Genomic DNA, 21,117 nt, shown 5'->3' with positions numbered 1-21,117 from the left:
TAAACATTTCTCACGACAAATGTGTTGTGGAAATAAAAAAATAAATGAACGTCATTCTTAATTTGACAAGGCCATTTTGAAGCTACAACTAGCAAGCTAGAGATGTCGTATCTGTAAAGCAGATGATTGGAGGCTAGCTTGTCAAGCACTTGTTTTACTTTTTAGAACTTTTTTAGGGGAACAATCAAAATATGTAATATTCTTTTACAGGGGTGTCTAACTTCAGTCTACAAGGGTCAGTTTCCTGCATCTTTTAAATGTGTTCATATTCCAACATGGTTGATTGAAATGGGGAGGATTAGCTCATCAGGTATGATGAAATAGAAAAAAATGTAAAATATAAAGCCCCACTTTAGATGCTGCAAAGTTATCATACCATGAGAATCTTGTAGCTACATACGCCTAGTGATTCTAGTCATCTAACCTAATGGCACATTGAATTCTCAAAATTACTCAACCCAAAAGGCATTTTGTTTATTACAGTACCAAAAGGAAATGTCTAATTTTTATGCCAACAGTGGTAGACACAACAAAATGTGTTATTGCTTCACATAGAAAAGGATATGCGGGGAGACTCTTTGTCTGTGGAGCTTGTATTTATTTGTTTTTCCTTGACGCGCAAAAATTCAAGTTTGGTACGCAGTAAATCAATCAATTAATCAATCAAATTTTATTTGTATAGCACATTTCAGCATCAAGGCATTTCAAAGTGCTTTACATAATTAAAATAAAAACAGAAATAAACAGTGAGAAAGAGAGATTCAAAACAAATAAAAAACAAAAAACATTACATCATTAAAACGTCGAAAAGAAAGAAAAAGAAATTAAAAACATTAAAGACATAAAAACATGGAAGACATCAAAACCCGCACTCTAACCCTAATTTAGCCATAAGCAACTCTAAACAGGTGGGTTTTAAGTTGAGATTTAAAAGAACCAAGTAATATCCTTACTCCAATTAAAACAGGTCTGTCTTAAAATTAAATGCATTAAATCAATGATGTTAGTTACAAAAGGAAGATATTCAGCATTATCATCAGTAGAGAGGGCGTCAGAAGAAGCTTTGGATAAATAATGGAGAATAGTTTGCCTTGCCTTATGTGCAGCTGGCATCATTTGGTGTCTAGAATGCTGATTAGATGGATTTTCTTGTACTAATTCAATGGGAGGCTCCAATCAAATTGAGGAATGTGACATTCCCCAATATCAGGCTTATAAAATTATTTTCATAAGGTTCTGGTTTGTGGAGGTTTTCTTTAAAAAACAGTAAAAGTAAAACAAGTATTTGTGTGAAATGAACCAAAGGACCCATGTTCCCAAATTTTTGACACAAAAATTACACTAACATTTTCTTCATGTTGTTGCTATCTAACACAGAAACGTCATAAATGATCTGTTTATTGTAATTCATTAACGCCAGGCTGTAGCTCAGAGTGGTTTTGTCTTATAATCCTTTTAAAAGTTTCTGTTCCTGTGTACAAAAAACAAAACTCTGGACATTAAGTACATTAAAACTGATTTTCTAATCATGCAGATTTGTCGTGCGTGAATCTTTAGAGTAACAGAGGAACCAGTTCTTTTAGCCAAGATGCTGGTTCTATTTCACATAAAAGTCTGAACTCTGAGCTGTAAATGACGTCACATCCGTGTCGGTCACCATCTATCCTGAGGTCAGCAAATAGAAACTTAGAAATTCTTACTTATGAACTTAGGTAGCCTGTAGTTTTTGCACGTCCACACATGACAGCATCATGAGTCCTGCTTTGATTCGACTGGAATGTGATTGTTCCTTAACAAGGATTGACAGTGTTAATCTTTTTTAAGTGAAAATGCCTGGAAGGTTGCTGACTAATGCAAATCACAGTTAAAAAACCCACATGTTTTTTTTCCCCCTTTTGTCTGCTTTTACTTTCATCTATAACTTGCAATCCATTTGAATTTGACCCAAATCAGTGACGGGAACTGTTTGTTGTTTAGTTGGTGGAGTAACAAGGATTTAGTTCAACTGCAGTACAATAGAAAGCCTTGAAAATAAAGAGAATGTTGTGCAAGTAACCATGTGCGTGCTGAAACATTCTGTCATACTGTCAGTTTATGCCAAGTATAACACACCTATCATTCAGTGATATTTTGCTTGTAATTGCACAATTATGAAATCACCACACACACACACACACACACACACACGCACCCCACACACACACACGCACGCACGCACACACACGCACACCCACGCGCACGCACGCAGGCACACACACACACGCACGCACCCAACCAACAGACGGAGCACACGTCTAAAAAGGACATACACAATGTCTCATTCTTATTGCTGTTCTGACAACAGTAATCTGCGTTGCCATGGCTATTGCGCTGCTCCCCGGCTGTAGTTGTGGACTCTTATGGGTTAACTCCCACTTTGCAGGAAAGTTGCATTGAATGTGTTGTCTAGCCTGAGAACTTTAGCTGCCTTTCTCCTGTCGTGTTTATTCGCCTGGCTGTTGGGATTGATCAGTGGGTGCTGGTTGAGAGCTGAAGGGGTCCTGTTGTCCTGACGACCCCAATGGGAAAGCTGGGTTTGTTTGCCAGGAGAAAGCGAATGAATTGAGGGAGATGAGTGGAAATGGACATAAAAGGCTGAGGTTGGGCAAAATGGGACAGAGGAGGGCATTTCTTTGAGAGGACAGAGGAATAACTTGTCAAGAAGTGGCAAGAAAGAGAAAGAATGTAGTAGAATGGAGAGGTTGCAAAGACGAGAAAATGAGACACATTAAGGAAACGATTGGAGATAAGATGTCTTTCTGCTTTTTACTGGGCACATAATAACTATGATAAGGTGCAAGGGGACAGGGGGGGTCTTCTTGTGTTTATGCAAGTCAGCATGAACAGGAAATGCCACATAGATCCCAGCAGACCAGGATTTTAGGGGAATTATCATCATTTTTTTCTCTTCTTTATTCCCATTGCCTGTAATTTGTACAACAGCAAATTCAGACACTCAATTGACCAACAATGTACTACACAGAGTTACCTAACCTCCACACTGTGCTATTTTCATAAAATCATTTGCTCTTGTTTATGACATATTCCTCTGCCCCCTTATATGTATACCAATATACGGTGATTGTTTCCCATTGAGATTCTATGGCCAGAGGTGCTCCTCCATTCATACCTGTCTACATTCTCTGGCGCTTTTCATCCTTTTTTCTCAGTGGGAACTCTTGAATGGGTTTCCTTCCCTTCACTTGTTCATCATATAACTTTTTAAACTCAGGCCCTAATGGCAGTGAACCTCTTCCACGATTTTATGTAGAAATTTCTCATGTTTTTAAACCTAAAATATTTTTAAACCTTCTTTGACCCATGTGGGAGACACACATGTTGTAGATGAACCAAGAAATCAGCTGTTGACCAAAATCAAATTTTCCCTTTGATCAACTGATGATCAGCTGATAAAAGCATGTAAACTCTGACTTGTGCATCTCTATGTCTTTTTGTTGAAGCCTCTATGGTTTAAAACAATTTTGGTCACTTTGCATGCAAGATGAGATTAAAAAAAGGGGGAAGGGTACAGTTTTGTCAGTTTATATTAAACTTGTTTGGCTAATCTTTTATAATTTCTCATAATTAAATGTTTTCCATGTGTGTTTGAGGTTGTGCCTCAGATATACAAGACATACACACCTACTCAACAATAACACACCCTTATCTTTTGTGAAGGTTGTAATTATATCAGAGCTACAGGAATGCTAATGCTCGGTGTACAGTCGAAACGTGAGCTGCTCTGTTTACACTGTGACCACTCCATGTCATCTGTGGATTATTTCAAGGCCGTAACATGAAGCTGTTGGAACCACCGTTTGTCTACACTTTGGCTCGTCATCTGATAACACAGTGCTTGCTTCTGAGTCATTCATCTGCCGTCGATGGCGTGTTTTGTCTGCGTTTCTTCCGAAATTGTTGTGTGGATTGACATCCGCAAAACAGTAGCTTACTTTTTGTCTCTCTTGACCCTCTCGGTCCCCCGCACACCCTGCCATTTGTTTCCATCTGCCTCAGCAAAGGGAGGGCTGTTTTCTCTCACTGGTCCTTGGCAGTGATTTAATTACTTATTTGTTTACTTTGTCATATTCCAAACTTTTCTGGCTCCGTGTTCTGCTGAGAACAGAGATTTTCCTCCCTCCCCTCATCCTTCAGCATTCCAACCAGTCCGTTCTGCCCTTTAGCTCCTCACCCCCACTGCCTGATATTGTATGCAATCTATTGTTTACATTTTAACCAAGTTTTCCTTCAATTAACTGACTGTCACTTTTTTGTTCTTTCATCCCCCCCTCCCCATCATGTCTGTCATATTGCTGTCTATTTACTATTCTCTCAGGGCCAAATAGTTTCAGTGGTCTGTAATAGTCTCCAGAGGGAGTCTGATTTGTCCTCCACCCTGTCAACTATTATACAGATCACTCAGTGTTTGTCACAGGGTGGATCTGAGCAAATGGTCCCCGGCATCAAAAAGGCAATCAACATAAAGTATACTGGGAGATGATTTTTATCTGCGAAAATGTTACTTCACCTGAAAATCTCTTCAGAAACTCTTAAGTGTGCTGATATGCTGTTTCTTTTGTTCTTTGAACAGTGTTATATATGATATATTTATGTATTTCAAGTCATTGTAAATGTAAATGTTCCAATAACGTCTTTGCTGCTCTCACTGTTCTGAGTTTAGAAGCCTAACCGTTTTAGTAGATAAAAAATACAAATATATTTTGCTAAAAATTTACCGGTATGTAATATAAAAATGCACTTCAGAAGTGAGAACAGTGCCTCAGTTCATAAGCTTTTCATATTTATTCAGTCTTCTCTATTTTATAGATAGAAATGGAGAAGTTTGTTGCTGTTGCCATGTTAGCAAGACCCATGTGGCAAGATGAGTCACAAATGAAAGATTACTTATTTGTATCACAATTTCTATGTGAAACTACTTGTGCAAGGTTGATTTAAATGTATGCTTTCAACAATGAAAATGAGACTAATATACATTTTTTGATAGAGCAATACTTGAGAATCATAATAAATTGTTTGGATTTATTATTTTTGACTTGAAGGCACTCTTTACTACATCATTAAACTTTACAAAACCCATTTTAGAGCCTTGCCATCGTGTTTTGTATAGCCAATTTGTAAAAGGGAATGTGCTGGTTCATGTGCAGTGCTTGGTGGATTGTATCATAGGATGTTCTTATTATTTTGTTGACCCAACAAATCTTTTCCTCAAGCTGTTTTCCAAGGATTGTCTTCTCTAGAAAGTACAGCAGCAGGATATTATTCTTAGTTTTATGAACCACATCAGTGCTTAATACATCTTAAGGGATTTCAGGGATATCTCCTGAAATAAGGCAAAGACTCACAAACAGAAATAAAACCAACTTGGTTGCAGTTCCTCTTGCCCTCTGTACCACAATCATTGGTATTTTAATCACCAGTACATTTCAATCTAACACCTGCGATGGATATTAATAACAGTGAAAGTTACATTTGAACCAATGAAGCTCCAGTGCCAGTACTATGAAGGAGCCCTGTCTGAACTCTTCACATCATGTCTTGCTGATATAATGAGTCCTGAGAGGTTTTTACATAAACATCATTTTGACATCCAAGTTTCACCACTTAAAACGAGACCCCCCAAAAGGAAACTGCACACTTTCAGCAGTTTGAAGTGCTGGATAGGATGTATGCTCAGTTTGATGGTTCTAAAATTTGTTGCCTAATTCCCTGCTCCCGTAACCCCGACCCAAAAGAAAAACAAAAAAAAAACAAACAATTCCAAACCTGTCTCTGCGGAACATTTTAAGCATTTTGGCTGCCTTTATATACCATGTATCTTGGGGTTACGCAACATTAAAACCTAGTTTTTAAAGTAACTAGTGCATGCTTTTGCCCTGTGTCAGTGCTTTATAGAAACATATTTTATTGCAATTTAATCCAAAAGTTGTTGACTCTGAAATTGCTGCCTATTCTTCATTGTAAATGAGCCGAAAGCTCAGGAAAATCAGATTGAATGCGTCTGTGAATAGCAATATTCATTCTCCGCTACCGATCCTCAAGTGGATTGAAGTCTATTCCACTAACCAACCAACAAATGGCGGGTTGGTTCATTGTAAGGGAGTCACTCTGGGTGACCAAGCCCCAGCCAATCAGAGACCGACAATCTTCTGATGCTTTCAGTCTGACTCCACATGCTTAGAACTTCAGTGATTAGGTTCTAAGGAGGCTGGTACCATGAAACTGTTAGCAGTTCCATGGTACCTGAGTGGACATTGATTGAAAAGGGCCATTAGATGCCTCTTTGCTCCATCACACCTGAATCAAATTAATAGTTCATTTCCAGGCCTCTGCAGAGCTGAAGATATTTAGCCATCTGCTTTAGGTGTGCTGAAAAGGGATGCAACTAAGTGATGCAGAATAACAAAATTTGAGTACCTCTGCACTAGAGCCACATTCACCAAATAACTTTCGCAAACACAATCACAGACACGCTCATTCAATAATAAATAGATCAACAGGCAACTTGGGGTTAAGTGTGTTGCCCAGGGACACATCGACGTGCAGGAGGAAGCTTGGATCAAACCCAAAACTTTACTTTTGTAAGACCAATATTCTTCCTCTGAGTCACAGCAGCCACCAGTAAGTGTATAGAGATGGGTCCATTTTCCGTACTACCATAGTTAGAAAAGGGAAGAAGGACAAAAAGAAGAAAAAAAAACATGTAGTATAAATATTACCTGTGATACTTCACTCCACAGAATACACATGTACAGAATATTTCTGTATAAATATGTACACATGTCATCTGTAACTCTCTTTCTCTTTGTTATATCCTCCAAGTCATTTATTTTATTACTTCCTTCTTAGTCACAACCCCTCCTGATAAGTCTCCATATGTCTCTGACTGTTGTAGGAATGTGTGAAGCTTTGGGGCCGCTCTTTAGAGACTCTATGAGTAACAAGCTCAGTGGCAAAAAAAAAAAAAGGAAAAATGACTTTTTAAGCAGTCAGCTCTTGCTAGACTTATTTTGTCCATGTTTGGACAGAGGAAATGAGTGAGTTGTGCTACAGGGACGTCTACGGGCTCCCCAACGCAACATAGACGGAGAGGTAGACTAAGAGACGAGCTAAAAATAGAAACAGGAGACAGGTCAGCTTTGAGCAGAGAGTGAGGATTTGGGGAGCTGAAAGGGGGTAAAGGGAACAAAAGCGCATTAATCCCTATTGCATGCAAGAATGAAATTAATAGATAATCTTTGAGCTAAAGAGAGAGTTTTATGAACTAAATAGAAAACTTTCTTGGAGAAAAAGGTGACTAGCTGTATTCCTTGAAAGTCTACATAACTGTGAGATGATTCACAGAAGGAGAAAAATAATAAAATTTTGGTAAAGATCAGACTGATATGTAAATATCAAAAACAAAACAACACAATTTTGTCTCTGGTCCAAGGATTTATCCCTATCTGTTATTAAAGTGGTAGGATAAAAAAAAAATCTTCTGAAATTACATAACAAGAGAAGCATGCCCTGTGTTTTACCACACTCAAAGTGGATGCAGCCTTGGTGTAGGGGAATGTTTGATTTGGTAACGACAAGGTCTGCTTCTGCTAATCTTGAAATGATAGATCATAACATGTTTGTGGGGGGGGTGAAGGGTCTGAAAGCCCCAAACAAACCACTGCAATTGCAACCGACTCAAAATTCCAGCAGATTTCCCTTTGTGTGGGAGCATGTCTGTGTTTATAAACTGCTTGGATGCCTTTTAGTGCTTATTCTTTTTCATGGCTGTGTCGGGTTTCTGACTGTGGTAACAATGTCGAGATCTTACCTGTAGAACATACTATTTTGAAAACTTTACGTTTAATATTATTATATTACTTTGCCCCCCGCTCCTCTTTTCACATCCCTTAATGGTGGCCTCTTTCTCTACTTTTCAAATCTCTCCTCTTCTCCTCCCTCTGAAGTCATAGCTGGCTGCATTTGGAGGTGGGCTGGAGTAGAGGGAGAAAGAGAGTCTGTTTTTCCCATCTGTTGCTCCCTCCATGTGTGTGGAGGGGCCTATCTGGTCTATTAGCTTAGGAGACTTTACAATTTCTGAAGCTGCTTATGCTACCATGGCACTGCAGCGATAAAACTGGCGCACGATGCAAACACCAGAGCTTTCTTTGGTTTATTGCGCACTGTAGTTCATCTAGCAGACAATGCCATAATACAGCTGTGTCAGATAGGTTTACAGCAATGGGGCGGTCAGAGGGTGCAACTATGAAAACAGCCTGTATTTGAGTGTGATTGACATGGAGTTTCATCAGATTTCAAATGTTTGAGTTAAACCACTAAAAGACAAAATGGATCAACAACATGATGCATTTTGGTGCAGATAACAAGCATACCAACCTATCAATACTGAGACACATATGTACAGAGCCTTGTGTCCAGAAGCTAACCGAAAGAGTAGAAAGGAAACCGTTCTACGAAAAGTGGCTCATACAGTCATCGACTGTATCCTAATGTAAATACAAATGATGTCATGTAAAACTAGTTATTAAGTACAAAACAGAGTTTGGCATGTTTCTTTCCACTGTCTTCTGCACACAAGCTTACTGAGTTGTGAAGGTAATTGTCATGATTTTTTTTTTCATGTTGCATGTAGGGCCAAAAGGTAGATAGAAACTTAGGATGAACATGGTAGAGGTTTAATAATTTAATCAGAAAACATAGGGAACTTACTCAACAATACCAGGACATGGCATATTTGAGAATGACCTAGACGTAGATATTTTACATTATTCACATTTACCATCATAACTGAAGATTTTAGGCTTTGAAAACAGTTCACATTTAAACACTTGATAACTGTTTGTTAAAAGACTAAAACAATTCAACTGTTGCCCCTTAATGCTTTCAATGCAAAGTTTATTGTATTTGCAAAATCTGGCTGGTAGAACAAAGTGAAGGTTGTAATTATATCAGACAATGTACTACACGGAGTTACCTAACTCCCCCCCCCACACTCATTGTGCTGTCAACTGCATGCCTGCGCCCTGTGGGTGGAGAATTAGCTCATGGAGCTGGACTCAGAGGGACAGTGACATTTCCTTGTGAACACTGACCTTTAGGAACACTGGAGAACCAAGGATCCATACATTTAGGCCAGTGATTCTTGAAAATAGGGACAAAATGGGTTTTAATTTTCCCATAATTTTTTTTTGTTATTTCTCAACCTTATGTATGCAAATATGACAAATAATGTTTTGGAAATGTAAAGATGCTAAGGTACAGGCTCCCAATTGCAACATTTAAAAACAAAATATATATTTTTTAATTGATCTGACCCAGAACGTTGTCATCACCATCTGACAAAAACAAAACCAAAAAAAAAAAAATTAATGACCCTCTTAGTGATATTTTTACTCATTTTACAGACAAATTCTTCTCAAGAAACAAAATAAATATTATTTAAAACAAAAAACAACAAAAAGTCCATCTGACGGAGTTGACACTGCATGATGGAGTTGACATAGAACTAAAGGTGGTGACAAACTAGTGAGTAAAATGAAAAACTTGATACATGTGAAGTAATGCAATTTATGTAAAATACATTAAAATGAATTAACTGCACATTTAAGTGAGATTTGACAACAATTTCACTGAAAGAGTCACAAAAAACTCTGACGGAGTTGACAAAAAGCCAAACTACCTCAATTTATATAATTTTATTATGAAGGAGGCCATATTGTAGCTCATCAGGTCCATGAAATCTTTACAATATACCAAAATTAAGCTTTTATTTCACAAAATTTCACCAAAATTTTGTAAATTGTCAGTTATGGTGTTGACACATCATGGTTGTGACGAGCAACTTAGGAATAAAAAGAAGAAAAAACTAAAGAATAACTTAAGCTAACCAGAGCTAACTTTTACAGGTATCATCCACCGACTACAATGTTTAAAATAAAAAAATATTCAGCAAATACCTGGAAAATATACATTGTTGTGCTCACATGACCCAGGTTAGTTTAGTCAGATATTTGAAAAAATAATATTTTGTGTATATTTTATTCAAATTTTGTGCTTTATCCATAGGACCTGTTTAGTCCCTATTCTCAAGAATCACTGTAGGCCAGTGCCTCGGTTTCGAATGAATGCAGCAATTGTACAATTGTTTTAAAATAAATGTTTTTCTAATGGACGTATTTAATTTTTATTTGATAATTTTCTTTTCCTCCAGCTTTCTACTTTTGTCCAACAGCATCTTGTAGAGAAAATATGCTCTTTATGTGAGTTATCATATACAGCTCTGGAAAAAAAAAGACCACTTTAAATGATCAGTTTCTCTGATTTTACATCTTATAGGTATATTTTTGAGTAAAATGAATATTATTTTATTCTATGAACTATTGACAACATGTCTATGAAATTCCAAGCAAAAATGTATAATTTATTTGCAGAAATGAGAAATGGTCAAAATAACGAAAAAGATGCAGCGCTTTCAGACCTCAAAAAAGGCAAAGAAAACAAGTTCATGATTATTTAGAAACAACAACACTGATGCTTTAACTTGGGACGAGTTCAGAAATCAATATTTGGTGGAATAACCAGGAGGTTTTCAGTGGAGTTCTTGGGGTTTTCAGTGGTCTCTTAATTATGGGTTAAGAGACCCATAATTAACAGGAAAAGTATGATAGAGTATAACTCTATCATACTTTTCCTGTGTTACACTGCCACTTTAAATTAAACCCAAAGGAAACTAAGAGTTCATCAGCCTCATGAGAGAGAGACAGTGTGCTTCTTTAGGGATAAATTTGCAAAGTTTTTACTGAACAGACTTCAGAGAAGGTTTGCACTTCACCTTGGTGACGTGATAGAAACCTTGTAAACATTTCCATTACAAGGACAATAAATAATAAATGAACACTGTTGTCCTGCCCACTCATGCACTTGACCAGGATGCAACATGATGAATAGGGTGCACAATATGGTTAGTGTGTCCTCAGCGCACTAACCTGTTGTGTGCTTTGTTCAATGGAAAGAGAGAACAAAGGCAGGTTTGTTGTGTTAGAAAAATACATAACCGAGTGATCTATAGATGAAGATAACGGGCGTGCTAACAACTTGTACGCTAAACTTCTGCTGTTTTGTCCAGTTTGTCAGTAGCCAACAAACACATTTTTAAATGTTGTCTCCTCCCACTGCATACACACATCCCACATTCTCACACAAGCATCTTTCACCTCTGACCTGCTGTAATGGCTGCTTATGGCCCCCTCTCTACCCTGCTCCAGATGTTATTGACAAGGCAGAAGATTTACACACATTCAACCCTGGTCACATTCAAATTCTTGTACTCTCATGCAAGATGAGTCACTTCATCTCACTTTTAGACCATCCGGTCAAAGTTGTACTTGTCTTCTTCAAAGGACTCATGTAAATCATGTAAGACAAAGCTATTAATGAGTAGCTAGTTGATTTAAATGCTGAACTTGTAATTTCTTTGCCTCTTTTTCACTCTGTCTTCTTTATCACTCAAATCTGCCTTGGAGCATCAGCTACAAAACAAATTAATTATAGTGCTCTTAACTAAGCAATAGAGTTTGTGTCTCAATGGTCTCATGAAAACACATCTTAAGTTGAGTTGCCACAGTGACAGTAGACTGACTGAAGGGTGTGGTAGGACAGGTTTTCACCTGCAAAATGCCTAAAACCTCAGAGCTCTAAGCAGGGCTGGTTGTGTTTGTTTCACACCGAGGAGCCATCCAAGTTTGAAGAAAGCTCTGTGAATGTTGGTTATTGTGTTTCAGTGTAGCTTCATGTCTTTGATATTTACTAAAAAAAAGCACAGAAATTTCTACTGTGTCACTGTCGCTTCTGTGCAGTTGAAGAAAGTTCGTGTTTCCAGTTTTATATACATATAATAAAAAATATATAGTTATTGTGTGCACCACTACAATGGATTGCTTAAGCATTGAACTTTGGCACATTTTGTCAAATTACAACTGCACAAAGTTTTTTGTGTTTTACTGTGCCAATATAAGTTAGTATAGAATTATGAATTTAAAGGAAAATATATCAATACAAATATAAATATAATATAAACTTATTTTATGCATGCGAATTTGCAAGTTATTTAATGTTTTTATTTCATAGTATTTTTAACATCCTATGTTAAATAATTATCATGGTTAGCATTACTAAGTGTGTGATTAAACTCTGTGCGTTTGCCCTGGATAATGTAGAGGTTTCCTCACTCACCACTATTTTGACTCCAGCATGTTAAATGACAGAGATGGACATTTCAAAAGAATAAAACGCAGGAACTTTTAAAATGATACATTATTATTATTATTATTGTTTTTTTAGTTTTTTTTTTTTTTTTTACAAATAATCTCTAAAGTGTGGCATGCATTTCTATCCAGCCACTCTGAGTCAAAGCTTTCTATAACCTCTTTTTAATGCAATTACATCTAAGTCTTATGTCTCTACCAGTTTGAACATCCAGAGGCTAAAGTTGATGTCAATTCTCATTTGCATAATAGCTGCAGCTCTTTCACTCTTGAAGAGGATCCAACTGCAGTTTTTATATCTTGCCACAGATTTTTAATTGGCTATAGATCTAAACTTTGAGCCTTTCTGTTAGATAAATAGGTATTGATTTAAGTCCTTACATTGAGGCTTTGCTGGTTTATTAAGGGTTATTGTCCTGTGTGAAGGTTAAGCCAGTCACAAGCAGCCAATATCATTTGTTCTTCCAATATTCCTCTCCATCTAGCTCCAGCAATCTTTCCACTAACCCTGATCAGCTTCCCTGTCTCTACCGAAGAAAAGCCTTGGCACAGCATGGTCCTACCACCACTGTGGGGATGGGAGTTTCCAGTCTGAACATAGGAGATGAGTTGACAGAAAGACTGATGCCATGCGGGTCAAATATAGCTAAATTTAAGTCTCGGGAGAACAGAGCACTATCTTCTACATATTTGCTGTATCATGTGTATTGGTTGTGGTGAACTTTGAATAGGACTTTCCAAGTCCAGCAGAATCTCTGTAGGTCCACCACGGTTATAACACGTCCCTAAGTGTGGGATTTTGTGTAATAACCTAACCCTGCTATAGACTTCTCCACAACATCAACCATGATATCCATGATGATGTTTTTTGCAAACTTCATGTTTTCCCTCAAATTCACAATTATGTACAGCTTTTTGTTGCATTTTCTGGGTGTAATTTGACAATATGAAAAAAAAAAAGTTTTTCTTTTGCGACTAACTGTGCATACTGCAATGAACAATGTTAAGCTTTAAAGTTTTAAGTCTCCTCACGAGCAAGAAGCTTTAGATTCTGGATAAATCTACTGACATGTCAGCTGTGGCTTTGTGTCACATTTCTTTGTAGCTAACCTTCATTTGTTCTCCTTATGCTCACAGGGCATTATTTACATATGAAGGGGTTACCAACAAGCTCAAACTGGCCGACTCAGGAGGTAAAGTGAACTGTTAATTTGTGAAGTAATAAAAACAAATTAATTTAGTGTTGTAAAAAAAAATTAAACTGCACCACCCTGTTTCCCACAAGTGGTGTACTTTAAAAGTAAATGTGAATAATATTGCTTTTTCCTTCTTTAAACCTTTCCCTTTCCAGCGGGCGGTGTGGCAGAACTGGCAGAAAAGTTTCACATGTCTAAGCCTCAATATGGACTGTGTAAAGTGGGAGGAATGGATGGAGGAGCTCTTCGGATTGCTTTGATAAGCTGGGTGAGTTGCATCAATTATCATAAAACATGCACTAAGACGAGTGAAAGACTCACAAATGACTTGCCCAAGAATGAACTTAGACTAATTTCCTTAATCTTGGACAGGGACATTTACAGTGATTCCAAAGTTCTTACATAATGCATAAACTGTACACACAGAAAACCTACTAGGCTGTTATAAATTCTTGTAGAGAGAACATTTAGAGCTATGTTGGGAAATTTACCTGCCACTCTTAAAATTACCCGTTAATATTAAAACTCTGAACTTGTCGATACCGATTTAAGCTGATTCCTCTTTCATAATAGTCAAAATATTTCTTTCTGGCCTTCCAGCTATGTGCTGTCATCAACGATTAATTTATTTAACAAGCAAAGATGATATCACATCAAGTGTGTGACAGAGCATGTGGAGTTTTACATATTGAAACAAAGACAAAATTATTTAAAGTGTTCACCTTAAAGAATGTTCAGCATTCTCTGTTAGTGATTAGCTGAGTTTGTTTGGTTAGTGTTGCTTACATTGTCATTAACCTCTGTGTGTTTGCTCCCTGGAAAATGTAGAGTGTACCAAAATGTAATTTTATGTACTTTTTTTTGGCATTTTGGTAACTATTTATCACATAAATTACCGTATTTTCCACACTATAAGGCGCACCGGATTATAAGGCCCACTTTCATTGAATGGCCTATTTTAAAACTTTTTTCATATATAAGGCGCATCGCATTATAAAGCGCATAGAATAGACGCTACAGTAGAGGCTGGAGTTACGCATCCACTGGATCAGTGTTTCTCAACCTTTTTCGGCCCAGCGACCCCTAGCCTTTATCCAGGTCCCTCACTGCCCCTACCAAAGAATTTGAAGGCTACTTTGCACTGACTATTTTATTATTAATATTATGCTTGTTTCTATATTTATCACCAACAATAATTTCCCAGAGAACAAAAAAGCCATGGGAATAGAAATTATTTTCACAGGTGTCTATGAAAAATGCAATGAACATTCATCTTAAAATTGGTAGGCATAACAGCAGACAATCAGAGTGGAAAAAATATCCTTATCCTGTGCCATTTTCTAGTTGTTAAATATTCCACAAAATGACCAGATAAAAGATGTACAACATGCCAGTTTAAACTTTGCAAAACGACTGAGCTCTGCAACATTAAAACATGGATAGAACTGTAACTACATTAATCATAGCTCTTCTTCTCTTCAGTGTTTGTCAGTTTCTGGTGGTGCAGCTCTGTGCTGCCTTCAGGAGAATGGGACATCAGAGTATCATCCATAAAATTTCACCCACAGGTCATTTATTGTGCAAACCAGAGCTTTCAGTGGAGAAACAAAAGTTCCAGGTCCTTTTAATGCCATACAAATATGAGACAGAAACATGGATTATATCTTTATATAGATCTGTCTATAGATTTATAGATTGATAGTTTTACTGGACAGAAATTACAAAGAACAAATCTGGTTCTTAATCAAATCCTAATGAGTCAAATTGAAAGTGTCATGGAGTCATCAGCCTCATGACATTAACACTGACATGAAAAATAATATTGAAGAAATAAATATATAAAATCTAATTAAAAGCATAAATAAGTGATAAGTTATTTACTGTGATGGTTTGTAAAATATATTTATTCTCAGTATTAGATGTGGTCTCAACAAACCCATGGCACTTCAACAATATTATTTTACTTTTTATCTGGAAATAGTGTCTGTTTATTCTTGCCATACAGTCCTCTGTATTAATTATTGCTCGAAAGGTCTTGCCATACAGTTTATTCTTCTGTATTTACTTTAGCTTCTTAGTTTATTTTTGCATTTTGTTCTTCATTTATTTCCATTTAGTTTCCTTTGATTAGTATTATCCTCTCTTGGTTTATTGCTATGTCCACTTTAGTTTCTTTCCTGTTGTTAGATTTATTTGATCGTTTATTGACCATCAGTAATCTTCACTCATCACCTGCTGCGCCGCCTAATCGTCATGTGTTTCACATCATGTGTTGATTTTTCACTGTTCAGCGTCGGATTCTCTGTTTTTATGCCATAATTCAGATCTAGTTCGTCGCTCCATTTTATGTCCCACTTCTCCTGTTTCAGAGTTTTCTGCAATGTGCGCGTCGTCTTTTTTTTTAACTCCCTAAGGTGCGCAGCATTCGGGAAACGTATCGATGGGGAAAAGCAGACTGACATTAACCTTTTAAAACTAAAAACAATGGAAACAATTTCGGTATTCGGATTATTGAAATTTAAAAGTGCTGTAGTACCGTTGTTCTATCACCCCCGTTTCWTGCCGGACCACTTACAGCACCGGTATTAACGCTATAAAATGAACGCTCTCTATCATGGTATCACCCACGGAGGGATTTCTTTATTTAAATGGGTTCATTTTTCAGAGGGATATAAAGTGAGGGTATCGTGATTTTAGTAATTACATGTTTGTAAGAGCGATTTTCTGTTGTCCTTCCATGGAAGCGGGCAGCTTTTAAACGGAAATAAAACATTTTTTAATATAAGTTGCCGCTTAACATGATCACAGAACTGCCAAAACATATGTACAAAAATCCTCAATAAAACATTAAATATTTGAAAATCAGACACCACGCAAGTGAATCACAGTAACGTCATCAGCCGGTGTAACGCTGAACTGATGCGGTGAAGCTACCAGTAGCAGGAGCGGAGCTGCGCCAAGAAGCTACAAACACTGCAGAGAAGAAGAGCTGCCATCGATACAGTTGCAGCCAAGCATGATTTAATGCTACGAAATATAGTTTTAGCAAGATGCTCAAAGTCTAAACTGGTGCATTTAAGGTGTAAAGTTTACCTTCGACCAAACGCCCCCCAAAGGAATTCCAGTGCCTCCCTTTTGTAAAACTCTCCACCAGCGCCCCCTGCCGTCCTCTGAACGCCTCCTGGGGGGCGGTAATGCCCATGTTGAGAACCGCTACACTAGATGGAGCTGCACTAAAGTGAATTGTCAACAAAACAGTCCGACTCCGGTCGGCGAGGAGAGCCTTCTGCGACTGGGCCGGGGCGTGGCCGGACGATGGTCACCCTTCTCCGTTCGCGCACAGCATATTGGTGGAGAACGTGGTACTAAATGACCTGCAGAGGACCTGATTCTAGATGGTCGGTAGGTAAATAGGTCAGTCAAACTTTATTAACAGATTACAAACCAGCGTTCTGACAACTATCCCAGCATGCACCGCGCGCTGCTTCTTCTAGGGGCGAAAATGAAGTCGGCTGCAGCTTACTGTAGTTGCTAGACCTGTTGTGGCTCAATATTGGTCCACATATAAGGTGCACCGGATTATAAGGCACAATGTCGGCTTTTGAGGAAATTGAAGGTTTTTAGGTGCGCTTTATAGTGCGGAAAATACTGTAATCAAAACACTTGACAGGAGAAAAAACTCACAGCTTAGGTCGGTGGGTATGCAAAACCTTAGTAGGAAAGCCCAAAACGTGAACAGATTGGTACAAAGTGGGTGTATGAAATGTGAAAAGGGGAAATTGACCTTTGGACCAGATCTGATTGTTTCACCTTCAAGCAACACATTAGTCTTTGTTCTTTATACATATTTATAAACCATTTCTTATTTTAACTTCTAGTGTTTGTTTTTTTATATATTCATTATAATTCATTTTCCTCCTATCTCTTATTATTTGAATTTAAATACTGGTTGTAGGCATGTCCACATTTATGGTGCAAGACTAACCTTTCAAACACCAAAAGAAGAAAACATAATGGATGCTAATGTGCCATATAGCTAAACATATAATGTCTTTTGACATTATCATGAACCCTCCTGTGCCCCAGCCTGTTTCCCTCGTTTTTTTTTTGTCTCCTAAAAGGGTTATGACATGAATGCAATTATGCGTATACATCCTGTGTTTGTTTCCAGGTCGGCCAAAATGTGGATGACTACAGGAAAAATGAGTGTGCCAGCCACATTCCAGCCATCAAACACTTCTTTAAGGTATTCAGTCTCAAGTTAAGATACTTAAAATTCACCACCGACATTCTAAACTTATTTTTGCCGTGATTTCACTTTGCAAATACTTCCTACACCACAGAAAAATATTCAAATTCTGCTTTCCCCTTGGGCTCTGTATTTCACTCTCAAAACACTATATTTATACTCAGTAGTTTACTTAGCATTGTTTTGAGAGCTTCCTGTTCTCAGTCCACTTCCTGCTCTGTTGGTGTCCTGATGTTGTCTATGTTCCTCCACAACCGGAAGGAGTCTGTTAAGTCTGGAGCAAAAAGCTTGTGTTTTTTTTTTTTTGTGATGGAGCCTGAGCAAATTTATGATCTGACCTGATTCTAAAGGGATGAACTCTGCTCTTTGTTGTCTTGTGGTTTCAGTCTAAGAGATTTTTAACTGTTGCCTGGATATTTCTGGTTTCCATATAAAGGCATCTCCCCATCAACAGCAGAGGCATCTGTGGAATGTTTGTTGCTTTTTTTTTTTAAAGAACAAGGAAAATATCTGGGATTTTGTGATCCACAAAACTCTCCAAGCCCATAGTGAAACCATGCATGTGTGCAAGTTTGAGCTGTAAATTTTAATTTGAGAATTTTTTTTTATTACTGTAAGAAAATTACTGCATAGCTAACCTGGAAAAGACTGAACAAGGTCAACCCTGCTTTTGTGAGCTGTGAGAAAAATTTGACCTCTGACCTCAGCAAATACTCACACTTGTAACAGCTGGACTTAGGTCACAACACTGAAACCTGTGCTCACAGCTTCAACTGCTTTAGCCGTTGTTCTTATTGAACTCCATGTAAGGAGATTTTGTATTTAAAATAAAAGAAAAATCAGATTTTTTTCAGTCGATATATAAACTTAAACTGATTAAACTTTTTTAAATCAAACCTGAATCAGATTTACAGAAAGCAAGCTTGCAGTCAACTTCATAGCCATGCACATGGATTCCATTTGTAAAATTATCTTGGCCTGCACACTGCAGATGAATATCTGAAGAATCAAGCTTTTTTTCCTCTTCTCTGATCTAATTTGGCATTTTTCACGCCGGGGTACGCTGAATCGGCTTTCCTGTTTTTCTCATGCACAAAATGACATAATACACTGATGAAAAATCCTTTACGCACAATGGAAGCATGTCTATAAACAGACGAGACTCCATCAGAATTGTTTCTGCTAACTTCCTGTAGTTGGTGTGTGATTGGAGCCTTCAATTCTTTGTCTCTATCAGTCGATTTCAGCAAAACTGCAGTGATATCATAGCAACACGTGAAAGTGAAATAAACAGCTACTGATCTGTGCATATGTTCCTAACCCTTACCTGATTTTCACTTAACTTAAAACAGTTTGTTGATTTAAAAGAAGTGCAATTTTTCAGTTTTGATACATTTAATGAACAATAAACAGCAAGGTCTTTAATTGTTTGACCTATCCATCATTGGAAATGTAATTAGCAGAAAACAGATTTTAAATAAAGTTGATAAACTGGTGCAACATTTTGCCCACTGACACTTACAACTTCTAAAATATGTAGTTATTAAGAGATTTATCATTTATAATTTTACCTGTTAGTGGGCGGAATATATTAAATATCAAGACTACATTTTGTCCTCAAAGTGTTAGAACCATAAAAACTCATCAAGAATAGTGATTTTAAAGAGTTCAAAAAGATTCAGGATTCTGGTCCGCAGTGGCCAGCATCCATCAAATGGGTACGAGGAGAAATTGGTGTTAAACCTGAAGCACCCAATGCACTTGCACATCAGGAAAACAAAAGCTACCCCATGTGGTGCAATGTAAATGTCACGTTGCTGTGGCTCCTACCTGCAGACCAGTCTGGGTGCCCATGCTGACTTATTTTTGCTGTTGAAGGTTCCAAAACAAGGTCAGTCTGGTCAAATAAATCATGTTTTCTTTATAACACAGTGACGGCTGAGTGCCTGTGTTGCTTACCTGGGGACACGTAGCATATGTTCAGTACAAAGAAGGCAAACCGTTAGAGGTAGTGCAAGGTTTTGAGGGAATGTTCAAGTAGATGTTAGTTTAACACACACCACCTACCTGAGCACTGTTGCGGACAATGTACACCGTTTTACGTGAAGTTTATTTCCTGATGGCTGTGGCTTCTTCCTGCAGCATAATACCACAGTGCAATGAGGCAAAAGTGTTTTAGGAATGCTCTGAATTCAAATCTATCTGTATATCTTGTATATTCTGTGTAAACAATGCCCCACCTCGCAACTTACACAGATTACATAAAATGCTGCTTTGGTGCCAGCATCCCTTCATGGGTCTAATGGAGTCCATGCCATGATGGGCCAACATAGTGGGCAGGTGGTCATAATGTTACCCCTGATCAGCATTCAATGAAATGTAACTAAGTGAAAGAAGAGGAGGCTAGAGTCAGTGAGTGGTTTGAAATACTTAAAGAGCAGCAGCGTGGAAGAATGACTCTTTAGTTTGGATTTCAGACTCTGTAAGTCTGCAGACATTTAACACAAATATAATACACACTGAAAAGAGCCATGCTGCCTCTTTAATGGATCAACACCACCGATTGTAAACATAGTAAATGCTACATACATGAACATGCATTAAACATTTATGGACTACATACGTATCTTGGCAGTTTTCACAGATCTAACGTGAAAGAGATTATGTGAATGCTGCACACAGCTTCTACAAAATCATAAACAGATATTGCCTCTTTAAACAGATCTGCTGCAAGGCTAAACTCTCTTCTGGCCTTGCAGTGACATGCAAACTAAACCTAGCACAAACGTTTCATAACACACACACACTGATTAATGGTATAATTGAAAGCTCAGCTAATATTTCTCAGAATCTTGTCCGTCACTGTGGGAGATTTTCCTATATTTTCTTTGCGATTACTTTAATACTTTCCTCCATTCTCATTCCTCTTTTTCTCTTTACTTAGGTTTTTCGGCTAACTGTGCTGCATGTCTCGGCTGGCAGTGAATAGGTTCTGTCGAGGCGAGTCTGCAGCTGCTGATTTGGTTCTGTTACAGATTGAAGTCTAAAGTTCCATTGGCTTATGAAGGCTAAAGCTGAATAACGGGCAAGGATTCACATTGTCATGGATATTAGCTAAGAAAACTTGGATCAGTAAGGTTTTGCGTTTGAGTCCGTATGAAATATATGAAGATTAGTCTGTAAGAAAACAAGGATGGAAAGTTGGATTAAAAAAAAAAAAGGACTGTCTAGATGCTGTAAACAAAATATGAAGAAAGATGTTCATGTCAAATCAGTGAACCCTGAAACGCTGCAGCTTTTATTTTTTTTTAATCTATTATATAATGCAAGGTTCAAACCACTTTGGTTTCAA

General features: G+C 37.6%; 1 protein-coding gene across 2 annotated transcripts in view; it reads left to right on the top strand.

Moving 5' to 3' along the window:
- Window positions 1-21,117, top strand: part of LOC103470450 (drebrin-like protein A) — a 40,187-nt gene that overhangs the window by 7,097 nt on the left and 11,973 nt on the right. For both annotated transcript variants that reach the window (XM_008418906.2, XM_008418905.2), the window contains exons 2-4: window positions 13,458-13,513; window positions 13,672-13,784; window positions 17,688-17,762. In XM_008418906.2, the coding sequence (XP_008417128.1) occupies window positions 13,458-13,513; window positions 13,672-13,784; window positions 17,688-17,762 (244 nt within the window). The remainder of the gene's footprint in view (window positions 1-13,457; window positions 13,514-13,671; window positions 13,785-17,687; window positions 17,763-21,117) is intronic.

The sequence above is a fragment of the Poecilia reticulata genome, linkage group LG9 (genome assembly GCF_000633615.1).
Source record: "Poecilia reticulata strain Guanapo linkage group LG9, Guppy_female_1.0+MT, whole genome shotgun sequence".
Classification (NCBI taxonomy): Eukaryota; Metazoa; Chordata; class Actinopteri; order Cyprinodontiformes; family Poeciliidae; genus Poecilia; species Poecilia reticulata.
This window is presented reverse-complemented; position numbering and strand designations above follow the sequence as displayed.